The 20,337-nt window shown below is 39.3% G+C and overlaps 1 protein-coding gene across 1 annotated transcript; it reads left to right on the forward strand.

The window, feature by feature from the left end:
* Positions 1 to 622: 622 nt before the first annotated feature.
* Positions 623 to 17,015, forward strand: LOC148016066 (ubiquitin-conjugating enzyme E2 36). The gene is made up of 9 exons (XM_087664854.1): positions 623 to 843; positions 1,461 to 1,488; positions 1,582 to 1,668; positions 13,709 to 13,767; positions 14,945 to 14,986; positions 15,059 to 15,132; positions 15,349 to 15,446; positions 15,539 to 15,601; positions 16,722 to 17,015. Exons 1-8 carry the CDS (start codon positions 796 to 798, stop codon positions 15,574 to 15,576), a joined length of 474 nt encoding a protein of 157 aa, XP_087520980.1. The 5' UTR covers positions 623 to 795; the 3' UTR covers positions 15,577 to 15,601; positions 16,722 to 17,015.
* Positions 17,016 to 20,337: the final 3,322 nt, after the last annotated feature.

A 20,337-nucleotide genomic window follows, 5' to 3' on the forward strand; every position in this document is an offset into this window, starting at 1 on the left:
TTCTCTAGCTAATTTTGAGGGATGATAAGATAAAGAATCAAGCCTTTAAAAAAGGAAAAGAAATGGAAAATACCTAAAAAGTGCTAGTTAACCAGGGGTAAATTTCTTTATTTTTAAGTATCTTGAAAATGGTTAGAATCTCACTCTTACAACAATAAAAGGTTGCCCCAAGAGGCCTCTTGCTTTCCTTGTTGAGGTGATGAGGACTTTGTTTCCTTTATGCACTTTTTTGAGTGCTAGGAATGTTTTTGGGGATTCCTATACTACTCTATTTGGTGTACATATTTTGCTTATATAATGCAATTTCTCAATACAACTAGGGCTAAATTTCTATCGGGAACATGCCAAATACGCCTAGGCATGACTATAGCCTGTCCGGGGAAGTGATAATAAAGAAGCGAGGCAAAGATAATCGAGGAAGTTAAGACTTGTAATTTCCCGAGAGTAGAGTAAAACAACAATAAACAACAACATTAATTGCATTTACATGAGGACTTAATGAAATCTCAACCATCCATTGAGAACTTGTTGACTCCCCACCAACTCAAAAGTTGCGAAAGGCAAAGGGGGTTAAGGGGGGAGGTTAAGGCGTTAATTGGCTCGACGAGATGCGAGCCGGAATGTGGAATGTGTTATATGGAGGAGGCCAAAGGAAAAGAGAAGGGCACATTATTGTTGCTTGGGCTGTAGTGAAGAAGAAGCCTATATTGGTTCTTCGTCCTTGACTTCCTGCCAACATCAAAGCAAAGCTCCGTCTGTCCTCCCTTCGATCTCGCTCCCCGCAAGCAAGCAAGCATGTCTGCAGCCACGGCGAACTCCAATCTGCCTCGGCGTATAATCAAGGTACACACTCGTAAGCACAGAGACACACAGAGAGAGAGAGAGAGAGAGAGAGAGAGAGAGAGAGAGAGAGAGAGAGAGAGAGAGAGAGAGAGAGAGAGAGAGAGAGAGAGAGAGAGAGAGAGATCTTTCTTGTCGCAGCCGCTCTACGCCTTTCACGATGCGCCTCTTCCTTCTGACTCCCTGCCGAAGCCATTACAGAGCTCTTTCGAGAGCTTGCTTTGTGTTTGTGTGTGTGCGCGCGCGCGCGCGCCGGAATGCTCTTTTTCAAATCCTAGGTTTGTTAAGAATGATGCGCTCGCTTGCCTGCTTTGCGAGTCATCCAGCATGCAAAACACTTAAATCGCGAGAAATGCCAAAGAGAAGATCTTTCTCTAGATTGATTACTTCTTGTATCCGCTGCTGGCAGAGATGCGCCAGTAGAGTCTACAGATGGGCCGTGTACATTTTGTGCGTGTTCTTGTTTGATGGTTCTTCATGTTCAGGCATCTGTTGAAAGAGATGATCCGACTGTACAGAGAGACACAGTGTACTTTCTTAAATGGTTTGGTTTCGGATTTAGTGGTTGGAGTGTGGACTTGTTCAAATATTCTCTTATTATGGGTATCTGATGTTGGCAGGAGACGCAACGGCTTATAAGTGAGCCGGGTAACAAACGATCGCTGGCTTTTTTGGCTGAAAATCAACTCTTTAGCTTCCCTTGGTGCTTTTGGTTCTAATGACCTATGTTACTGGTTCCAGCTCCCGGGATAAGTGCTTCACCTTCTGAAGATAATTTACGATATTTTAATGTGATGATCCTTGGGCCAGCACAGTCTCCATATGAAGGTAAGCCTGGACTCTACATTTATCTCTATGGTCTTGGTCCGGATAATGTGGCCCTTTGGGACCTGGCTTATGGTGAATTCGCACTGCAGCTTATAAATATGTTTGCTCTTTTCGACTCTTATTCTGCACGAAGAATTAAAAGAGCCTGTTCATTAGAGTGATATGATCTCTTTTTATGCTTTGAAGGTCTTGCAGTATCTGTCCATCATGGAACCATCCCTTCTTTATAAAAAACAAGCTAGATGCCTGCCCAATTTATTTGTTATTTGTAAGTTGTAACAGATAGTAGGGGTTTTTAGATAGTTTCTGTGATCTTGCAAGTTGATATGCTACCAGCTTCAAACTATGATTTTGAGGTGATCTATTTGCTTGTTCAACCTGCCAAGATGGAAGGCTAATTGTAAAACATCTTATTGGGTCCTTGTCACACATGAAGAAAAGTGCTTGTGGCTAATATTTTGGAGTTAGTAATCAAGATGAACGAAAGTTTTTGCTCATACCAAACGATTGACATGTGGTTGTGTACACTACCAAAGGGTTTTACCAATTCACGTATTCCAATGGATGTCTAGCACGAGATGCATTGCAGAGATTGCACAACAATGTGGTTTTTGCAAAATTGACTTCTTATTTCAAGATAAGTTGAAGCAACTAGTACTTTGGTATTGTTGATAAGGCTTCTTCATAGTAGTGCATTGATACTAGCTTTTTATTGCAAAGTATATCTAAAGAGGAGTACTTTTTGGTTGTTAGGCTGACCAAAGATCATTAGAAGTTAGTGTATTTTCAACCCATAGGTATGAAACACAATCACGGGCAAGAAGGAAAAAAACACTCTTACAAATTGGTTCAACGATGCTTCTTACATGAGATATTTCCTTATCCATGACCAAACTGAGCTTGATTAGAGTCTCCAAGCCACAAGATTTCGAGTGTTTCTTTGTAGGCACAGCCCACATTTGCTACTCATGAGCTCATATTTGAGCTTTGCATAGGTTTTTGGATCCTATACCCGCTAGATCTCAACATCTTGAGAATTCGATGATCATGATGGATCTTTGATCTACATGTTTATGAGAAAAGGCTGAAGTGTGAAGAATGGTGTGGAAGGTACTTGTGGGTACTTTGTGTGTTATTTTGTGATCTAGGCCATTAATTAGACCATTAAATGTCCAATGGTGACATTTTGTGAGTAGGCATTAATTAATTAATGAATGCTATTCCAAGGTCAATTAATGTTGGAACCATGAAATGTCCCATGGGGGTTAGCATATTAATTGTGAATGGGCACTAGCTAGTTTATTAGGTAGGCTCAAATGGATAATTAATTAATTTTCAGAACTTGTGAATGGGCACTAGCTAGTTTAATAGGCAAGGTCAAATGGATAATTAATTATTTTTTAGAAATTAACTTCTGAAAAGTAATTAATTAAAGTTGAAAATTCCAATTAGAAAGTTGGCAAGTGCCAAAAGAGATTGCCACTTGTCAAAATTACCCATGTATGCTAAGAGAAGGTTGTTTGGGGGTTGGTTGAGGGTCATTCTCTCATTGAGAGGTTGAGGGAGGAAGGAGCCGTCCTCGAATGAGCTCTAAGAGAGGCAATAGCTGATTGCGTGGTGTGACAAGGTAGGGGCAGCATGTTCCCTTTTGTGCTTTAGTGAGAGGTGGTGAAAGAAGAGGAATGTTGGCAATCGCATTGGGCATTTATCCTCTTTGAAAGATGTTAGTGCAATGAGAATTGCCATTAGAGCTAGTGTTGAAAGGATATTCCTTTCAATTCATTCTCTCTCTCTCTCATCCTTTGACATTTTCTCAACAATTCTTAGCATATTCTAGCCATTGGTGAAGAGTAATTGAAGAAATCGCTACTGAAACCCTCATTCATAACAGCCATTAGGGTCTCCTCAACCACCTTCAGATTTGTGCTCAATTATTGAACACCTAGGTACTCGGTGTACTAGTTGAAGGTAGTAATTTGCAATTGATCCAAGGGGTGACTCATTCCCAAACTATTGCGGCCCTCATGTGAGATATTGCAGTCCCAATCCAAGTCTCGACTGTTGAACCATCGAGGAGCAAATTGTGCCCAAGCAGTGTTCGTCATATATGACAATCATCTATATTGAAGGTTGAAGAAGATCAGCCTATACTTCAACCTTATAGCAATCAAGATAAAGAAATATTGCAAGGGGTGCTTGTTGTCGGGGTCAATGGGGTGTCAAGTGTCCAAGATTAAGTGGTAAAGCATGTATTTTCAGATTTGTGTATTTAATGCTTTCTGTAATTTGAGTAAAATCAGGTTATCCCATCCTTGCCAAGAAGGAATACTGATTTCATGGTTCCATTGTTGGGATACATTAACTTGTTTGAGTAGGTAGGCTTGAGGTCATTGTGTGCAAGTTAGAATTGCATTCTTGCTGAAATTGTGATCAGCCAAGTGTATACAATGAGATGGGATTGAATAATGATGATGCCTTTTAGTCTAACAATGCACTTAATAAGGGGGAAAATGCAATGCTTGATCTTGGACAAGGCACAGAATTTAGGCAACAAGCTGAAAATGTGGATGTTGAGCAAGAAGAGTTGATAGACCCATTCATTAATTGCATTTCTTCTCATTGATTCATTTAGGTTTCACTATTACAGTCTGAAAAGGGTTGGGCACCCACATTCTAGGGCTCCATCCTAAACTATCTATGCCTATAAATAGGGCATTGACTCCCCTCATAACATACATTGCCATTCATTCATTCATTCATTCACCCTTTCTATTAGATCACTCCATTCTATTAGTCTTGACTCTTCTCCCTATTCCTTAGCCTCTCATAGTGCTGTCCACACCCCTATCCTAAGGACATCGTAGTTTGTGGAAGATCTTGTGTAGCTGTTTGCTTCCTGTTGCTCTGTTCCACACATTGTTGGTTGCATTTTTGGTAGAGATGCTGTTGCCCACGTGTTCCCCATCATCAGGCAGATTGGCATTGATAGGATTGCGATAGGGGACACAATTTCTGTGAAGAAAACTACTAGGGTTTGCATTGAGGACTCACAGAGTGTATGACCACAATAGAAATATAGAGACAGACATAGACACAAACACCGAGGGCAAAACTCAAACCTTAAATGCAAAACTCAAAACTCAAACACAGAAACTCAAACACAAACAAAAGAAGGGAGAGAGAGAACACAACTCTGAAGTGAATGAATGCTGTAAATGAATGTAAGAGAGTACAATGTGCTCAACGGTAGAGTAATGTCGGAGTGTGATGTCTATCGGAGATGGATCCCAAGTTTGTGACTACCAGTTGGAGTGTAGGAGTATTGAATAGTGAATGGTAGCATGTTGGTCACCAAATCGCAGCAGTGTACCGCTGATTGAAGGCTGGAAACTATGCATAGGTGCTGTAAACAATAGGCTGAAACAATGTCTAATGTGGTTGGGGATGATTGGATGATCAGATCGCAGCAGATGATGATGTCGCCAGCAACTAGTGTCAGCATGGATGAAGGCGCCAACAATAGGAGCAAACACGAATGGAGTGGCAGCAGTCTCGAGGGCTGGACAGCCAGTGGGAGGATGTTGATGGCTGAAATCTGCATGTGGAGTGAGAAACCTGCACAGATGGAATAAGGTTGAATGGGGGCAGCTTGTCTATTTATAGATGTGGAAGGGTGCCCCAAAAATTAGGGTATCCACTAAACTCTCTCGAACCGCTCCTTGTTTTAGGATTTCCACTGAACTCTCTTGAACCGCTCCCTGTTTTAGGGTTTTACTCTAAAAGAGCATTTTTTAGTGTGTTTTGGGGTTGTTTAAGAGGCTAATCAGCAAGTGATGCATATTTTAGCTCAACACTTTGTACCAACCAAGATTTGCATTTTGTAGTCTTGTATTGTTCTGGTATTTGTTCCATCGCTTGCAGGTTGTTTGCTGTTCCACTATGCTGTATTTTGTTGCTGGGAGGCTCTCTTATATTGCATTTCATTTCTAGGCAGGCCACCCTATTGTCCTTGTGACTTTTTAGTGTGCTGGTGCTGATGATTCCTCTCCTCTCTGATGACATTTGAGAATTGCGTTTGACTCCATCTACAATTGTCCTTTGTCATTCGACATTTTAGAATTGCGTTTCACTCCCTCTACAATCGTCCTTCGTCATTCAACATTTACCTTTGATACCCTACTACTTGGATGACTACATTTTACTCCCTTTACTATGGAGATTCTCTATAGATATTGTTGCTTGATCAGCCAAGACAATGCAATCCTCCTAATGCTTTGCTCCATTATATGATCATGATTTATTTAGCATGATTGAGAGTTCATCATTCGTCACTCTTTGTTCAAGTTTTTCTTTTCTCAATGTTTGCAATACGCTTTGTGTTTCTCCTCACAAACCCTATTGTCTCTTTGATATGGTATGAGTGTATAGCGTCTTGTTACTTTTCTTGACAAGAAGCAGGTCCCTTTGAGCTAGAAGATTTTGATGACCATCAAGGAGATCAAGAATATGATGACCAGTTTAAGGTTCAGTTGAGAGGGTAGTAACATACATCTTTACCCAGTCGACCAAGGATCCATAGTTCATGAGATCTTTGAACTCTCCAAAGAAGGACAAGAAGGGCAAGAAGATCTCGTCCTCTAAACCTTTGGGACAACAATAAGAGACGCTCCCAAAGAACAGGCATGAGAACCTGAAGATGCACCAAAAGTCGGTGATGAGCAAAAGTAGCTAGTATTAGTCTTTGAAGGATAACAAGGGAAAGAAGATGTCTGGTACCAATGGGGCAAGACTTGTAGATGCAAGGCCATATTGGTAGTGCCAATTCGATGAATTTTGAACAGCAAGGCATGCATGCCAATATGGAGCACTTGGAGTACTTTGATGGTGGTACGATATTTCATGCTAAAGGTTGGTTAAGGACTGTGTATGGGGATGTATGGTACAAATCTTTATGGTATAAAACAGCTAATGCATGGAATGCAAGGCCCAATGTATGTGGGAATGGCTAGTGTTATGCTAAACTCCTTGAATTGTAGCATTGGTACGATGCATGGGATATAGTAGCATGTATGATCATGCATCTACACCCTGCGGTATGTATGGGGCTCAAGGAATGAATGCTCGTTATGGAAATGCTTCATGTGGTGATGTTAGTGCAAATACAGCAAATGCACCCTTTTTGCAGTTGCTAATTTATGATAACTTGACTCCAAAAGGGCGAGCGAAGAACTCTGATGAGGGTGATAAAGGGGTGAAGTTTAAGGCCTTTAGTGGCATGTGAAACGGATTGAAAGCATTGACTTTCATTTAGCAGTTTGATGTAGTCTATTCAGGAGGTGACTTTATTGAATCTTCCAAGATTCGAAAGACAACCATCTTTTTGAAGGAAAATGCATTGCAGTGGTGGTCCACATTTCCAATGCAAGGTAAAGCACCATCAACATGGATATAATTTAAGCAAATGTTTGCTTCTAATTGGTTGACGAGTACTTTTGAAGTGGATATTATGATTGCTTGGAATTAGTTGGGTGCATCACATTGCAAAAATCAAGGGTAATATAACAAGAAGTTTTGGGATACATTGTTGCCCCTTAGAGGATGATGAGAAGCTACACTCCCTTAAGCACTCCAAGCTTGTGAAAATGGCTTGTCAATTGAAGATTGTATGAGGGAGTAGCTCCTTGCCTAAATGCTACTTTGATACCATGAAAAGATGGTGGAGAGAGAGAGGAAGCTTGATCTCTTACAAGGCTAACAACACACAGAGAATGCACACAAGATAGGAAGTTGAAAACCCTAATATTTCTTATTCTTCTCCTTTATAACAATCTACCAAAAATAAAAGAGTACAACATACATAATATATAAGTGGTCCATAGTGTGAATACACTATAAATATGATTAGATAGATATCTCATAACTTGAGTATGTGGACTAATTTATGTCCAACTACTGTAAAGTATCACTAGAATGATATGCCAATGTAAGTACTACCCATGTCAATGATATGTATCCAAGAAGTTTTGTAAGGTTGACAAAAATAGCAGATCTGAAAATAGGGTTGAGAAGAGCAGAAACAACAAAAGAAGACTTTGGAAATTGGTTGAGAAGAGCAAAAACAACAAGGAAAGACTTTGGAAATTGGTTGCAAAATGTAGAGAATTAATGGTTGCAAATAAATGCTTTGAATTTGAATAAGAGGGGCACATGGCAAATGACTATCCCAATAGGTAGCAAGTTGCAAAAGTTGAAAATAAGGGAGATCCCAAGGGGAAACAACCCAAAACACTGTTTGGTTTGGTACTCAATATAGTCAATGATCAATCCAATGGTGCTATTGAGCCTTGTAGAGCATTGGAGAAGATCAAGGACTATTATGCATTGATATTCTTTGATAATGCAGCAAGAGCGAATTTTATCTATGTAGATATGGCAGCCTTTCCAGGCATCAAGGAGGGTGAGATGGTGCCATGGGAGAAATTAGTATGGCATGCAAGAGCCATGTAGAGCTTGTCATACCTTTGATTGGGAACCTTCGCTTACATATATTAAGTTATGTGGACATCAAAGAGTTTTTCATTGCACCACTTCAGGGTTGTGATGGATGGCTTGGTATGCCTTGTAAAATTGAAAGGGAAATTTGTCCTTGTTGTATCAACTTTTGCCATTTAAAAAATAACGAAAAATCATCTTTTAGTGTACTTGGTAAGGACATAAATGATAATAAAAATGTTAGGAATTTGTCTAAGTTGGATAAGGATCACATTTTATTTCTGAAAATGTATGCTGATTGCTTTTCTCAATCACTTTTAGGGCAGCTATTGCTTGAAAGGTTGAAAGATCACGTTATAGATTTGATACTTGGAAGTAGCTCTCCTAATAAGTCACCATACAAGGTGAGTGCAGCCTAATAAGAGATTATGAGCCAAGTAAATGAGCTGTTCAAAAAGAGGCCAATTCACCCTAACTTATCCGCTTACTGTTTGGCAGTGCTTTTGGTCCAAAAGAAGGATGGGTCATGGTGTATGTTGATTGACTATTGTGCTTTGAACAAGATCATGATCATAGGATCAACGATGCCAAAACAGATTTCAAGGATCAACCATTTTTTACCGTATTGATTTGAAAAGTGGATATCATTAGATTTATATAAGGCCGGTAGATGCACCAAAGATAGCATTCAAGATATCGTTTGGGCTTGATAAGTAGTTTTTTTTATTATCCATTGTAGAGATCCTTGCCTTGTTGCAGGAGACCTCTACTTCTTTGGTAGAGAATAAGGTTATTACCAGTTCAAGAGTATTAGTGGAACATATTTCCTCTCCCTTATGAAAGAAATTATGCCAATTCCTCCATGAGCACTTTATGTCAGGCAAGCGTGCATCCAAGTGTCTATCCCAAGAACTCTTCATGGCATCTGTTAGAATCCTAGAGGGGATTAAGCTTAATTGGACAACCTTTTTGTTGACTAAAATGGATCAGCATTTTTAGGTGTCACAAAAGGTCAACTCAATACTGTTTCCTATGGGGTTTTTCTACATTAGATCACTCAATTGGTACCTCCCTAGGTGGCATTCTTGTGCTTGATCTTGTTCCACTTTTGTAGCTGTCTCCTTCTTGTTATGCCATTTGGGCTTATGAGTGCTCTTGTCATGTTCCATCGAATTATTGATAGAACCTTTAGACTATATAGAGCATTTGTGGGTATATTCTTTTTAAACATGATAGTGCATTCAAAGAATGAGGAAGAGCATAGACAATGTGTGGGATGATGGGGTATGCATGGATTCTGTGAAGGTTGAGGCTTAGGATCATGGCAACACTTGCAAATGTTCTCCATTGTATGCTTTGGAAAAGAAGGGTGTGCCATTTAGATAGATGTGGAAATTTCAGCATTTGAAAAGTGGAAAGTAAAGATGGTTTGAGAAGGAATTACTTGTTGTTATTCATGATTTTTCCATATGGAAACACTATCTTTTAGAGGTGAATTTCATTGTGTAAATAGATCATTAGATATTGTATTACTTTTTGACTCCAACCAAGTTATTTGAGAAGCATATGAGATTGCCAAATTTCCTCTTAATGTTTCACTTTCAAATTGCGTATATTGATGGTGAAAGGAATGTGGCGGTTGATGCACTGTCAAGGAAGCCTTGGATTTTAGTAGTGACTATGGTTTATCACATTGAGTTGGATGCCATGAAAGATCAATGTGCTGTTGATTTGGACTTTACTAATATTTATGATCAACTTTTTAGTGGCTTGAGGCATAAGCATTATGTGCTTAGAGATGACTTTTTGATGATGCGTGGGTGGTTATGTGTCCAAAGTAGGTGAGGCCAAAAGTGATAATAGAAAGTCATTCTCCTCCTTATGCAGGTTATAGAGGCATTGATGCTATAGTAAGAGCAATGGATCACTTTTTCTATTGGCTAACTTTGAGACATGATGCATATAAGTTTGTACATAAATCTATTGGCTATTAGAAGGTTAAGTATGATAGGAAAAAGATGGTAGGTTTATTGCAGCCCTTGTCTATACTTGATAGGCCTTGGCAAAGCATTGCTATGGACTCGATCTTTGATCTTCCTAGGACACCTATAGATAATGATGGGATATGGACTATTTTCTGCATGTTTAGTAACCACCAACCCGACGAGCGGGGCGGGAAGATGAAGCCATTTATGATTTCAGGCTGAAAATTGAAGGTTCAAGAGTCGAGAGAAGGAAAAATTGAAGGCTGAAAATTGATTATTGAAGGCTCGAGAGAAGGGAGAAGGCTCAAGAGTCAAGACTTACTCAAGAGTCAAGAGAGAAGGGAAAGGGAGAGAAGGGAGAAGAAGAAGAAGGTTCATGGAAGAAGGAAGAAGAGAAGGGAGAAGTGAAGAGAAGGTAGAAGGAAGAAGAGAAGGTAGAAGGAAGAAGAGAAGGAAGAGAAGAAAGAGAAAGAAGAGAAATAAGAAGAAGGAAGAGAAGGAAGAGGTTGGAGGTGGGAGGAGAAAGAAGAGAAAGAAGAAGAAGGAAGAGAGGGAAGAGAATAAAGAAGAAGAAGGAAGAGAAAGAAGGTGGTTGGGCCCTGGGGGCAGGATGCAGGCGGGAGTAGGATGCAGGCGGGAGCAGGACACAGGCCAGGACTAGGCGCAGGCGGAAGCAGGCGGGAGCAGGACGCAGGAGAACTGGGCATAGGCGGAAACATAATGCGGGCGACCGGCCATAGGTAATTTTTGCCACGTGGCGTTCCCTGCCCCGTTTCAGACAGGGAACGCAGCAATGCGTTCCCTGTCTGAAACGGGACAAGGAACGTTCCATCATTTGGAAATGCGGTCCGAGACGGATACATGCTGGGGACGGCGATTCCACGTGCCGGGGGGCCGTTCTCGCCGTTTCCTGTCACTATGACATAATGCCTTTCATGTTAATTTGTTGAGTCTTTTCATGGTGATGTGCATGAGGATATATTTGCTGAAATTTGGCTAGAGGTTGATGAGTTGGAACAGATAAATGGATGGGCAAGAGTGACTTGATAGCCCACTCTCAATTATCATAGCTTTAGCTTGATGCCTTTTAGCTAGAGTCGACTTTAGATTGGGATTTTTTAGGTTTAGTTGAGTAGGAGGTCTAGAGCACTGCCTAGTGCACAAGGGGGAGGTAGCACCTCCACTCTAGTGATAGACAACTCATGTGTTTAGTGGATCTTGGATGCATTCGGCATGCATCCAAGGTATTGTGTTTGCTAAGTCTTAACTGTATGTTTTCCATGACATCACTATTTAGTGTACTAGTCATTGCAATTGGTATGTAGATGGATATAGTTTTTACTATGGCTTGAAATTGTACATTTGCATCAGATTATGATTATTAGGGATTGATTATCAGTTGCTGGTCTTTAGTAGATGATCATTAGTACTTTGTGGTATTCAGTTGGTTTTAGTGGAAAGTATTATTGGATGCCATTGATAGTTCAGCCATGGTTTTTACTTAGCTTTGGCATTACTAAGTTGTGCACATGTGAAGTGCAAGTGAGTTAAGTCATAGTGATGGCCTAAGTAACCCAAGTGAATAGTGGGTGACATTGGCACAAGTTGTACAAAGTTATGCTTGGCAGGTACTTGTAGGTATGTAGTGTCAGTTTGGGGTCTAGGTTATTATTTGGGCCATAAAATGTGGTGACATTGTGGGAATAAGCATTAATTAATAAATTAATGCTAGTTCAATGCCAATTAATGTTGGGACCATTAAATGTTCCATGGGGTTTAGCACATTAATTGTAAATGGGCATTAGCTAGTTATTGGGCAAGGTTAAATTGGTAATTAATTAATTTTTGGAAACTAAAATCTGAAAATTAATTAATTAAAGTTGGAAATTACTATTAGAAGGGTGCTAGGTAGCAAATGAGATAGCCACTTGTCAAAATTGCCCATGCAAGTTAAGAGAAGGTTGTTTGGGGACTAGTTGAGGGTCATTCTAGCATTTAGAGGGTGAGGGAGGTGTTAGCAGTCTAGTCAGCTCATGTGTGAGTCTAGGCTATGCTTGATATTACTAGGTAATTTAGGCATTTTATAGTGGCCATTTTAGTGATTATCTAGGGATTTATTACTGGCCGACCAGTTGCTATATGTGGCATATTTTGGGCCTATTTATTTAGTGGCTTTTCCTACTCTCATTCAGTCATCATCGTTCTTCAGGTGGTCCTATTGGAGAGAGGACTTGGTACCGATGCCCACACAGCCAGTGACTCATCATTGTATGCGTCATTCTCGTGTTTGGTGTATGGATTCCATTTCTCGAGCACATCTCTGAGTTCTCTTTCTTTGTAGTATTCTTTTGTTCTTTTGTTTTCTTTCTCTTCTATCTTGTGTTCAATAATTTTTTTCAGCACTTGTCTATGCTTTCATTGTTGCGCCACTTTTGACATGGTATTAGATTGTAGGATCTAGGTTCATGTTGTGATTTTCCTGCTGATTATAGGTCTTTCTTCCCTCTGTTGATCAAGCCTACGTTTTTTAGACTAGCAACCTATGTTTTCAGCTTGTGCATGAATTGTCAGTTTACTACATTCAATGCTCCATCAGCTTGTGTTTTTGTTTTTTTGTGCCTAACCGTGGCTGGAGGATTGTTTGTACAGGCTGTTTTTTGATGTTTTTGCGCCTAACCGTGGTTGGACAACTGTTTGTATAGGCCGTTTTTGTTGTTTTTGCAGTTTTTGATTGTTTTTTTTTTCATTTTGCAGTAGTTGACTTTCGTTTTTGATCAGATTTTTGGCTACACTGCATGTAAACTCTCATTTTGTGAAGTCTTTGTTGTTGGTTTGGCTATATTTTCTCTCTGTATACCCTCTATCCTCTATCTTCTGGTCTTTTGCTCTTCTCGAGATGGCTCCTCCATGCACTTCTACAGATGATAAGTTGCATGGACTTGACTATCTTACATGGAGTGCTGTGATGAAAGCTGGTTCGTGCATAAGCGGATTTGGTATATTGTGTGTGGAGCTATTTCTCGACCTTAGCATCCTTTTTCTCTTCCTGAAGATTTTGATGCAGACAACCACGAGAAAGCTATGCTTACATGGGATTCGAACAATGCCCATGTGTATTGAAGGGAGAACCGCTTAGGGTCATCATCCCATTGAGAAATGGTCCTGGTGTTGAGGGAGAACCATCTAGGGCCATCATCTAGCCATTTAAGGCCATCATCCCCTTGTGTAGGTGCATCTTGGCAACATATCCACACACGTGTGTGTCTGTGTGGAGAGAGAGAGAGAGAGAGAGAGAGAGAGAGAGAGAACTAACATGGAATGCTCTCAAGGCCAGGCTAGTATTGTGGATGCACTAAACTGTGCATGCTTCCAATCAAGGAGCTCTTACTTCCTACTTCATATTAAAAATTGCTTCTCTTCTTTCTGAACAACAGAGTTTTTGTTTTTTGAATATCAGTTGCTTTTTCCAGGATGATGTCTTTATAAAACAATTCAGGATAGTTTACACGGTTTGTAAAATGGTGGTTTAGTCAAGCCTGAATTTATGTTGTTTTTTGTCTCAGGTGGTGTTTTCAAACTGGAGCTTTTCCTACCCGAAGAGTATCCAATGGCTGCTCCAAAGGCTAGTTTCTCACATTTACAAGATATGTTTGAGAAGTCTAGTGCTTGTTTACAGTGCTCAGACTTCTATGATATGTACGAGGAGCATAGTGCCTGTTTGTAGCGCTCAATATTTCTTTTAGGATGACTGCAAAGCTCTTAGGTCAACTAGGATTTGTAACATCTCTTGTCATGATCTGTTTGAGCCTCTTGGCATCTAACTTCATGGTTTGTAGGATTAGATGCCCCTGTTTTTGGAGGGTAATGTCACGTTGGACTGCTTTGCTGTTATTTTATGCAAGGTTATTATTAACACTAAGTGATATAGGAAAGAAAGTCGATTAGCAAACTCAGCGAATAATTCGGGCTGCCAATTCTGAAGTTAGTTCACACGAAAGTCACTAACTTGTTTACCAAGAATAACAGCCATTTACTATTTGTAGTGGGTGCATTGTGATGCCAGCACAAACAGACTGGAGAGTAACCAGCATGAGTCAAAACTTCAAAGGATGCAGGAAAGATAAATGAAGCTGGGTAAGATGAGCTAAGCTCTATAAGGGAGATCAATCTGAGTGTAAGGTGGCAATGGCTTTCATTGCACTGTTGGACAGTATGGGGTGAGAGAGAACAGAAGACACACATACGCACACATCTCCATGCACCTGCCCACTGACCCAGCTACCCACGCACCCACCTACCCACCCAGATGGACACAACAGAATTCTGAATACTTGAAAGTTTCCAGTAGTAAGGCAATCATACTTTGCACTGGTCTCATATTTGTGTATGCTGCCAATTTTAGCTATGGGTTTGATCTAAACTCTCTGAGATGTTTGTGTTACCACTGTTTTACTTCTGTAATATGCCTCTACATATTCTAGGATTGGGTGTCATTAGGTGTTGTTTGTGACTATGTTTTCAATGAGAATGTCCTTGATCCATGGGGAGCTCATGTCTGAGGATGCAAATAAAACACTTGGCATGAAATTTTTTAAAGGGTAGATGAGCACATCAAGTTGCAGTCTCATCATCATACAGTAACTCAAGATGTTGTTATGTAAGTTTCCATCTTTACATGCATGGCATTTGTTAGCTGTATCAAAACTTAAATTAAAGATAGAGGTCTCTGTTTATCATGATGAGAAGGATAATGTAAAACCTTGTTCAGAAAGGTCTCATGATTTAAGCATTTCCAACAGGTCCGATTCCTCACAAAGATCTATCATCCCAACATCGATAAGGTATGCTGCTTTGTAAATCCCAGGCTGATTAACCAAGTGAATGGAGTTGTCTAATCTTCAGTGGGATTCCAGCTAGGGCGAATTTGCTTGGATATTTTGAAGGATAAATGGAGTCCTGCATTACAAATTCGCACTGTTTTGCTAAGGTCCATTTGAGCTTCTTAGAACTTCACTTTGTTGGTGGTCTAGTGTGTTGTTTTGTTCAGAGTATTGTGTGTGATATATTTTAAGATGGATATCTGGCATTTTGAAGCGGTAACTGAGAGTCTCATACTTAGTGAGTATTGTGTATGGTGTATTTTATGATGGATATCTGTCATTTGAAGCAGTAGCTGAGTATCATACTTAATGAATGTGGCCAGTATTCAGGCATTGCTGAGCGCCCCAAATCCTGACGATCCGCTGTCTGAAAACATTGCCAAACACTGGAAAACCAATGAAAGCGAGGCAGTGGAAACAGGTGCTTTATTAGATCCTTCTGCATCTTATTAAACAAGATTGGTCTAAGTGTCTTGATGGTTAGCTATTAAACTTCATTATTCTTTGATACAGCCAAAGAATGGACACGTTTGTATGCAAGTGGCGTCTAATGGAAGTCCCACAATGCTTTGTCTTGTAAGTGGGGGACTTTCTTGATTATATTATTGCAATATTGAAATCTAGGTTTGGATTAAGCTGAGCTCAGGTATATTTTTCATATTGGTCTTAACATGCTTGCGGAGTACAGAAACAAAAGTTTGATTACCCAAGTGAAAGTGCATTCAATCTTTTTGACAATATTGTGTTCATTGTTGAGTTTGGTTTGTGGATCTTTCATAGTTGTTGCCTTGTGTGATTGTAGTCTGGACTCAGATGTGCTATATAGAATATATATAGGTGGTGGTTCTTACTTCTGGTTTTCTATTGGCTTTGATCTTCACACGTGTTAGTCACACACACCTCTTCTTTTGCTCAAATGTCCCTTTGAGAACAGGCGGCCTTCACATGCACACCTCATCAATGTAGATGTCCCAAACAATGCATTATGTAAGGCAATCCATTGGCACATACAAGGCATGGATAGCAGGATAGTGACAAGTAGCTTCATGTGCTTTGTCTAGCACACTAGACATCTTACATGAGACCTTGGCAACCTCTTAAAAAGGTTCTAAGTTCTCTCTAAGCCAGTAAATCATGGGACTCTACATGGGAAATACAAGGGTGAGTGAAGTTGAAATGTACTCTTTCTCAGGCAAATGGATCAGAATAACAGCACTATGGCACAGTTCTTCTAGGATCTGCTTTGATGGGCTGCTCTGGATGACATAATTTTTGTTTCTTTAGGGTCCATGTATCCTGTATCAATGTGCTTTTGCAAGATTGCACTTTCATGGGTTGAATTTCAGAGATTTATCCTTGTACAGAGTCATTCTGTTGTTGAAATCAGTCTTTTTCTAGAAGGGTCAAATATCAGTACTGTGCTCCTCATGTATTAAAAGTACCCAGTCTGGGTACGATTCTCACATAGGCAGTTTTAGGCATTGCAGTAAGACATAGCCAATAATTAGTTCTTAACTACATTTTACTAATTTAACTTCATGTATCTAAATTAATAACTTTTTAAAGTTGTCAGTATCCCCATTCCATCTAACTAGAACGTGGCTAGCTCACTGCTTGACAGATACTAACTAAAGTGTGTTATAAAGTGTTTTCTAAACTGCCAAATAACTGAGCAAGTCTCACATTTGCCCTGCAGAAGAGTTTGGGGTGCAGTATAATTAGTTGCCAGCTTATGGCTCCAGCAGTTGGGAGTTGTACATTGAATGCTAACTTTCAAATCTGAATATACACGAAGTTATTCCAAGCTATTAATCTCATGCAATCTGGGCCTGGCGCAGTAAGGACTTGTAAATCACAATTGCAGGCATATGCCTCATTAAGTCAGTCTTGGTTAGTATGGGAAAACCTTTCCATAGATTTTTTGAAAGTGGAATGATCATCTGGTTCATAAGTTGGCAAAGGTGCAACACATTCTTCTGCTTTCATTTCCTATTGAGTTCCATTTACTGACCAAAGTTTATTTTGCTTTATGATCTATGTGACTCTGTTTTGAGGAGTCTTAGAGCTGTGTGATTTTACATATGTTTTTGTTAAGTCTTTTATCTTTATTTGGAACTTCAGTCCTGAATTGTAGATGATGAAGCAGGCATGAATAAACTCTTTAACGTCTCATTAGATTTCAAGCTGCTTTTAAACACTCATTCTTAATACTTGCTGGACATTATTGTATGTATCAACAAGTATTGAACATTCCTATATGTATTAACAAGTAGAAAGAAGCCTATTAAGGTTGGTTAAGGAGAATGGAAAATTTGAAGCCTTAAAAAAGAGGTCAATGTGTATACAAGAAAGCGAGGGAGGGTTAAGTTTAGCTTTTCATGTATTCAATGGTTCTGAGGTACCGAAGTCCCTGATGACATTAGTTGGAGAAAGCAGTTAGGGGCATTGGATTGAAGTCAACGTTGCATACAAAACTGGACACGATAGCTGCAATGTTGGGGTGAATTGGTGGATGTGTTTTAGGGTCAGTCAAGCTATTGACATACATAACAAGTCTGAATGATGTGAACGAAAGTAAATTTGTTCAACCTGTGAATCAGTAGTACAAAGACTAGATTAACTGTTGCTTTGTAGTGAAAGGGAATAATTAATGCACTTACCACAAAACGTTTTAAACCTTAAACTAGCCTTTGTATTGCATACATCTACTTCAGTAAAAGTAAGACAAATAACATGGCGCAGAATGAGTATAACTGTTCAAGAAGTTTGCAAATGTGAACCAATAGTACAAGTCTAGATTAGCTATCGCTTTCCTAGTGGACAGGTTACTGCTAGTGGTGGTGATCTACTCTAGTAGTATAATACCTTTTTGTGTGGTCTTGAATGCATCCATTGAGGATCACACATTGTGCTTGGTTGTTACATTTGTTATGGTAATTATGGTAATCCGGTTGCAAAAAAATGCATCACCTATTTGTATGCCTGGAGATGTTTGGAAAATCTTGGCCACAATTGTGGTAGAAAAACGGATATATCATAGATGGGAAGAAAGCTCAAAGCAAGGGCTCAACTAGGGCCATGCACTCTATCATGCTGTGAAAGCTTATATCCTTTATAATATAACTAATGATGTAGCACGAGTGATAAGTTTTTGCTCAGTCAAGGTACAAAGCATCTAATTGGTGCATGGGGATGTAGGAATTAGGGTCTAGGGATCTTGCATTTATGGAAGAAAAGTTGGAGGGAATGGTGATGATCAAGTTGCATATGGGTGTTGAAAATGAGACATGATAGCATTGTTTTAAGGCGATAATTTTAAGTTCTCTGTTGCATGTTGTCAAAATCTCTATTTTCGGACTCAAGTTGTGTTGTTTTTGGTATCTAAGCTATGCAAGCCAACCTAGCTTTTAGTTCATTATCAGTGCCTCATAATACAATCATGTCTTATTGTTAGATAGGTTGTCTAAGGGCATACGGGTGGCTGCCATGACACCTTTGAGACCTTGATTTGGCCTCTTAATTGTTGGCAATTCCACATCACTATTGTATTGATGTGGACTTGCTTCTATGTTTTTGATTGTATCCCATACAATACATTTGTGTCCATACATGTTTGTTATTTCATCTTTTGGTATCCAACTCTTCATCTATATTTTGTCATAAGGTTGAAAATTTCTCATATTTGTTCATGTGCGTAATGCAATGCCATTGTGCAACTCCCAAGTTAGTTTTTTGTTGGCTTATGATCAAATTCTTGCCTCAACTCGTTCATGGGATGTGCATTGTGCATTGTCCTCTTCCCAAATAAAGTTGAAGGCATTAGATTGAAAAATAGTAGTTAAGTGGAGTAACTCCTTTTTCATTGTTTTGTTTATGACCATTATGGTTAATGGCTCCATGGTTAGTGGCATTTATATTGAGCACTATGTCAACGCATATTGTCATTGATGGTAAGTAGGTGAAGATGATGGCTTTAGCCATAGACAACCTTTTGGTGCATGGTGCCCTAGTGGCACCCTTATGATGAAGATTGTATTTTTTTGCTTTTGTTGCAACTTTCACATGCAATATTTAAGATAATGGAGAAGATGAACACTACTCAATTCATGGGTTTGTAGCTAGGCACATTTGGAAATCTATCCATGCTGGATGTACCATCTCAAATATGATTTTTGGAGGATCTATTGAATTGAGAAGTTAAAGATCATTAGCCTCTTTTATTTGTATGTTTCGTATGAGGATCAACTACTTTGCATAGATAATAGGTTGGTGCTTGAAACCTTTTGAAGCTACCAGAAGGTAGCACAAGTAGTTTCTAAGGGTTAACATTATTACCAAAAATTAGTCAGCCTATTGGAAGGTTGAAATTGGTTAAAGATAGATTATAATGCATTAAGGGAGTTAGCCAAGGAAATGTATCCACTTGTGCTATTAAAGGATAGTCACATTATCGAAGGAGAATGGCTATCATACTTCAAAGGGAAGGGAAACATAGGGGATCATAGTTGGGTCTTAACTTAAGGGCCATTACCACCTTTTCCTTGATAAGCTTCCTATGCTAAGAGTTTCATGACATTTCATAGGGTAAGGGTTTGTTATGGCAAGAAGTACTTTCCCTTTGTACCACATTTTATTTATTTATTGTTGTTTTTTTAACTCACATTTTGAGGGTGTTACAATTGTTTCGCAAAATAACGGTGGTTATGCTAGGGAACATTGTCCGTTTCTCCCATAAAAATGTAAATTTTCTTTCATTGTGTTTTCATTTTTTATACATTTTACAACACAATTTGTTGGGGACATTTGTATCATGATTGCAACATTGAGTGAGGGTATAGTGTTGAGATTGAGATGGATGTTCAATGCAAAGGTACGATGGAGTTGTATCTCACAACCAGAATGAAAATTTTGAGAGCTATTAAAAGGATTGGTAATACACATTCATTGACTTAGGAGGTGATATATTTTGATTTTGTCAATAAGCCCAAGGTTACTAGTACTTCTTCAAGCAATAGTTGTAGATTAGGAATGGTTGCTCATACTCACCCAATGCATAGACTTGGTCAAGCCATTGAGATTAACCTTGAATATTTTATAGGGGTTAAGCCAACATTCACATTCTTAAAGTTTGTTATGTAACTTGCTCAAATGCAAATTGTATGCTAGGACAAGTCATCTCCCTTGACTCTTTTGGCTTGAAGAATCCATCATGGTAAGTTGTGTGATATATATGAGTAGCTTCCATGCATTGCAAAGCCATCCATTGAGTCTTATCCAAATAGTTTGAGTGGAAAGGTGTGCTAAAGACATTC

Source organism: Lygodium microphyllum, chromosome 23 (assembly GCF_053477565.2).
Source record: "Lygodium microphyllum isolate KBCC chromosome 23, Lygodium_microphyllum_v1.1.10, whole genome shotgun sequence".
In the NCBI taxonomy this organism is placed as follows: Eukaryota; Viridiplantae; Streptophyta; class Polypodiopsida; order Schizaeales; family Lygodiaceae; genus Lygodium; species Lygodium microphyllum.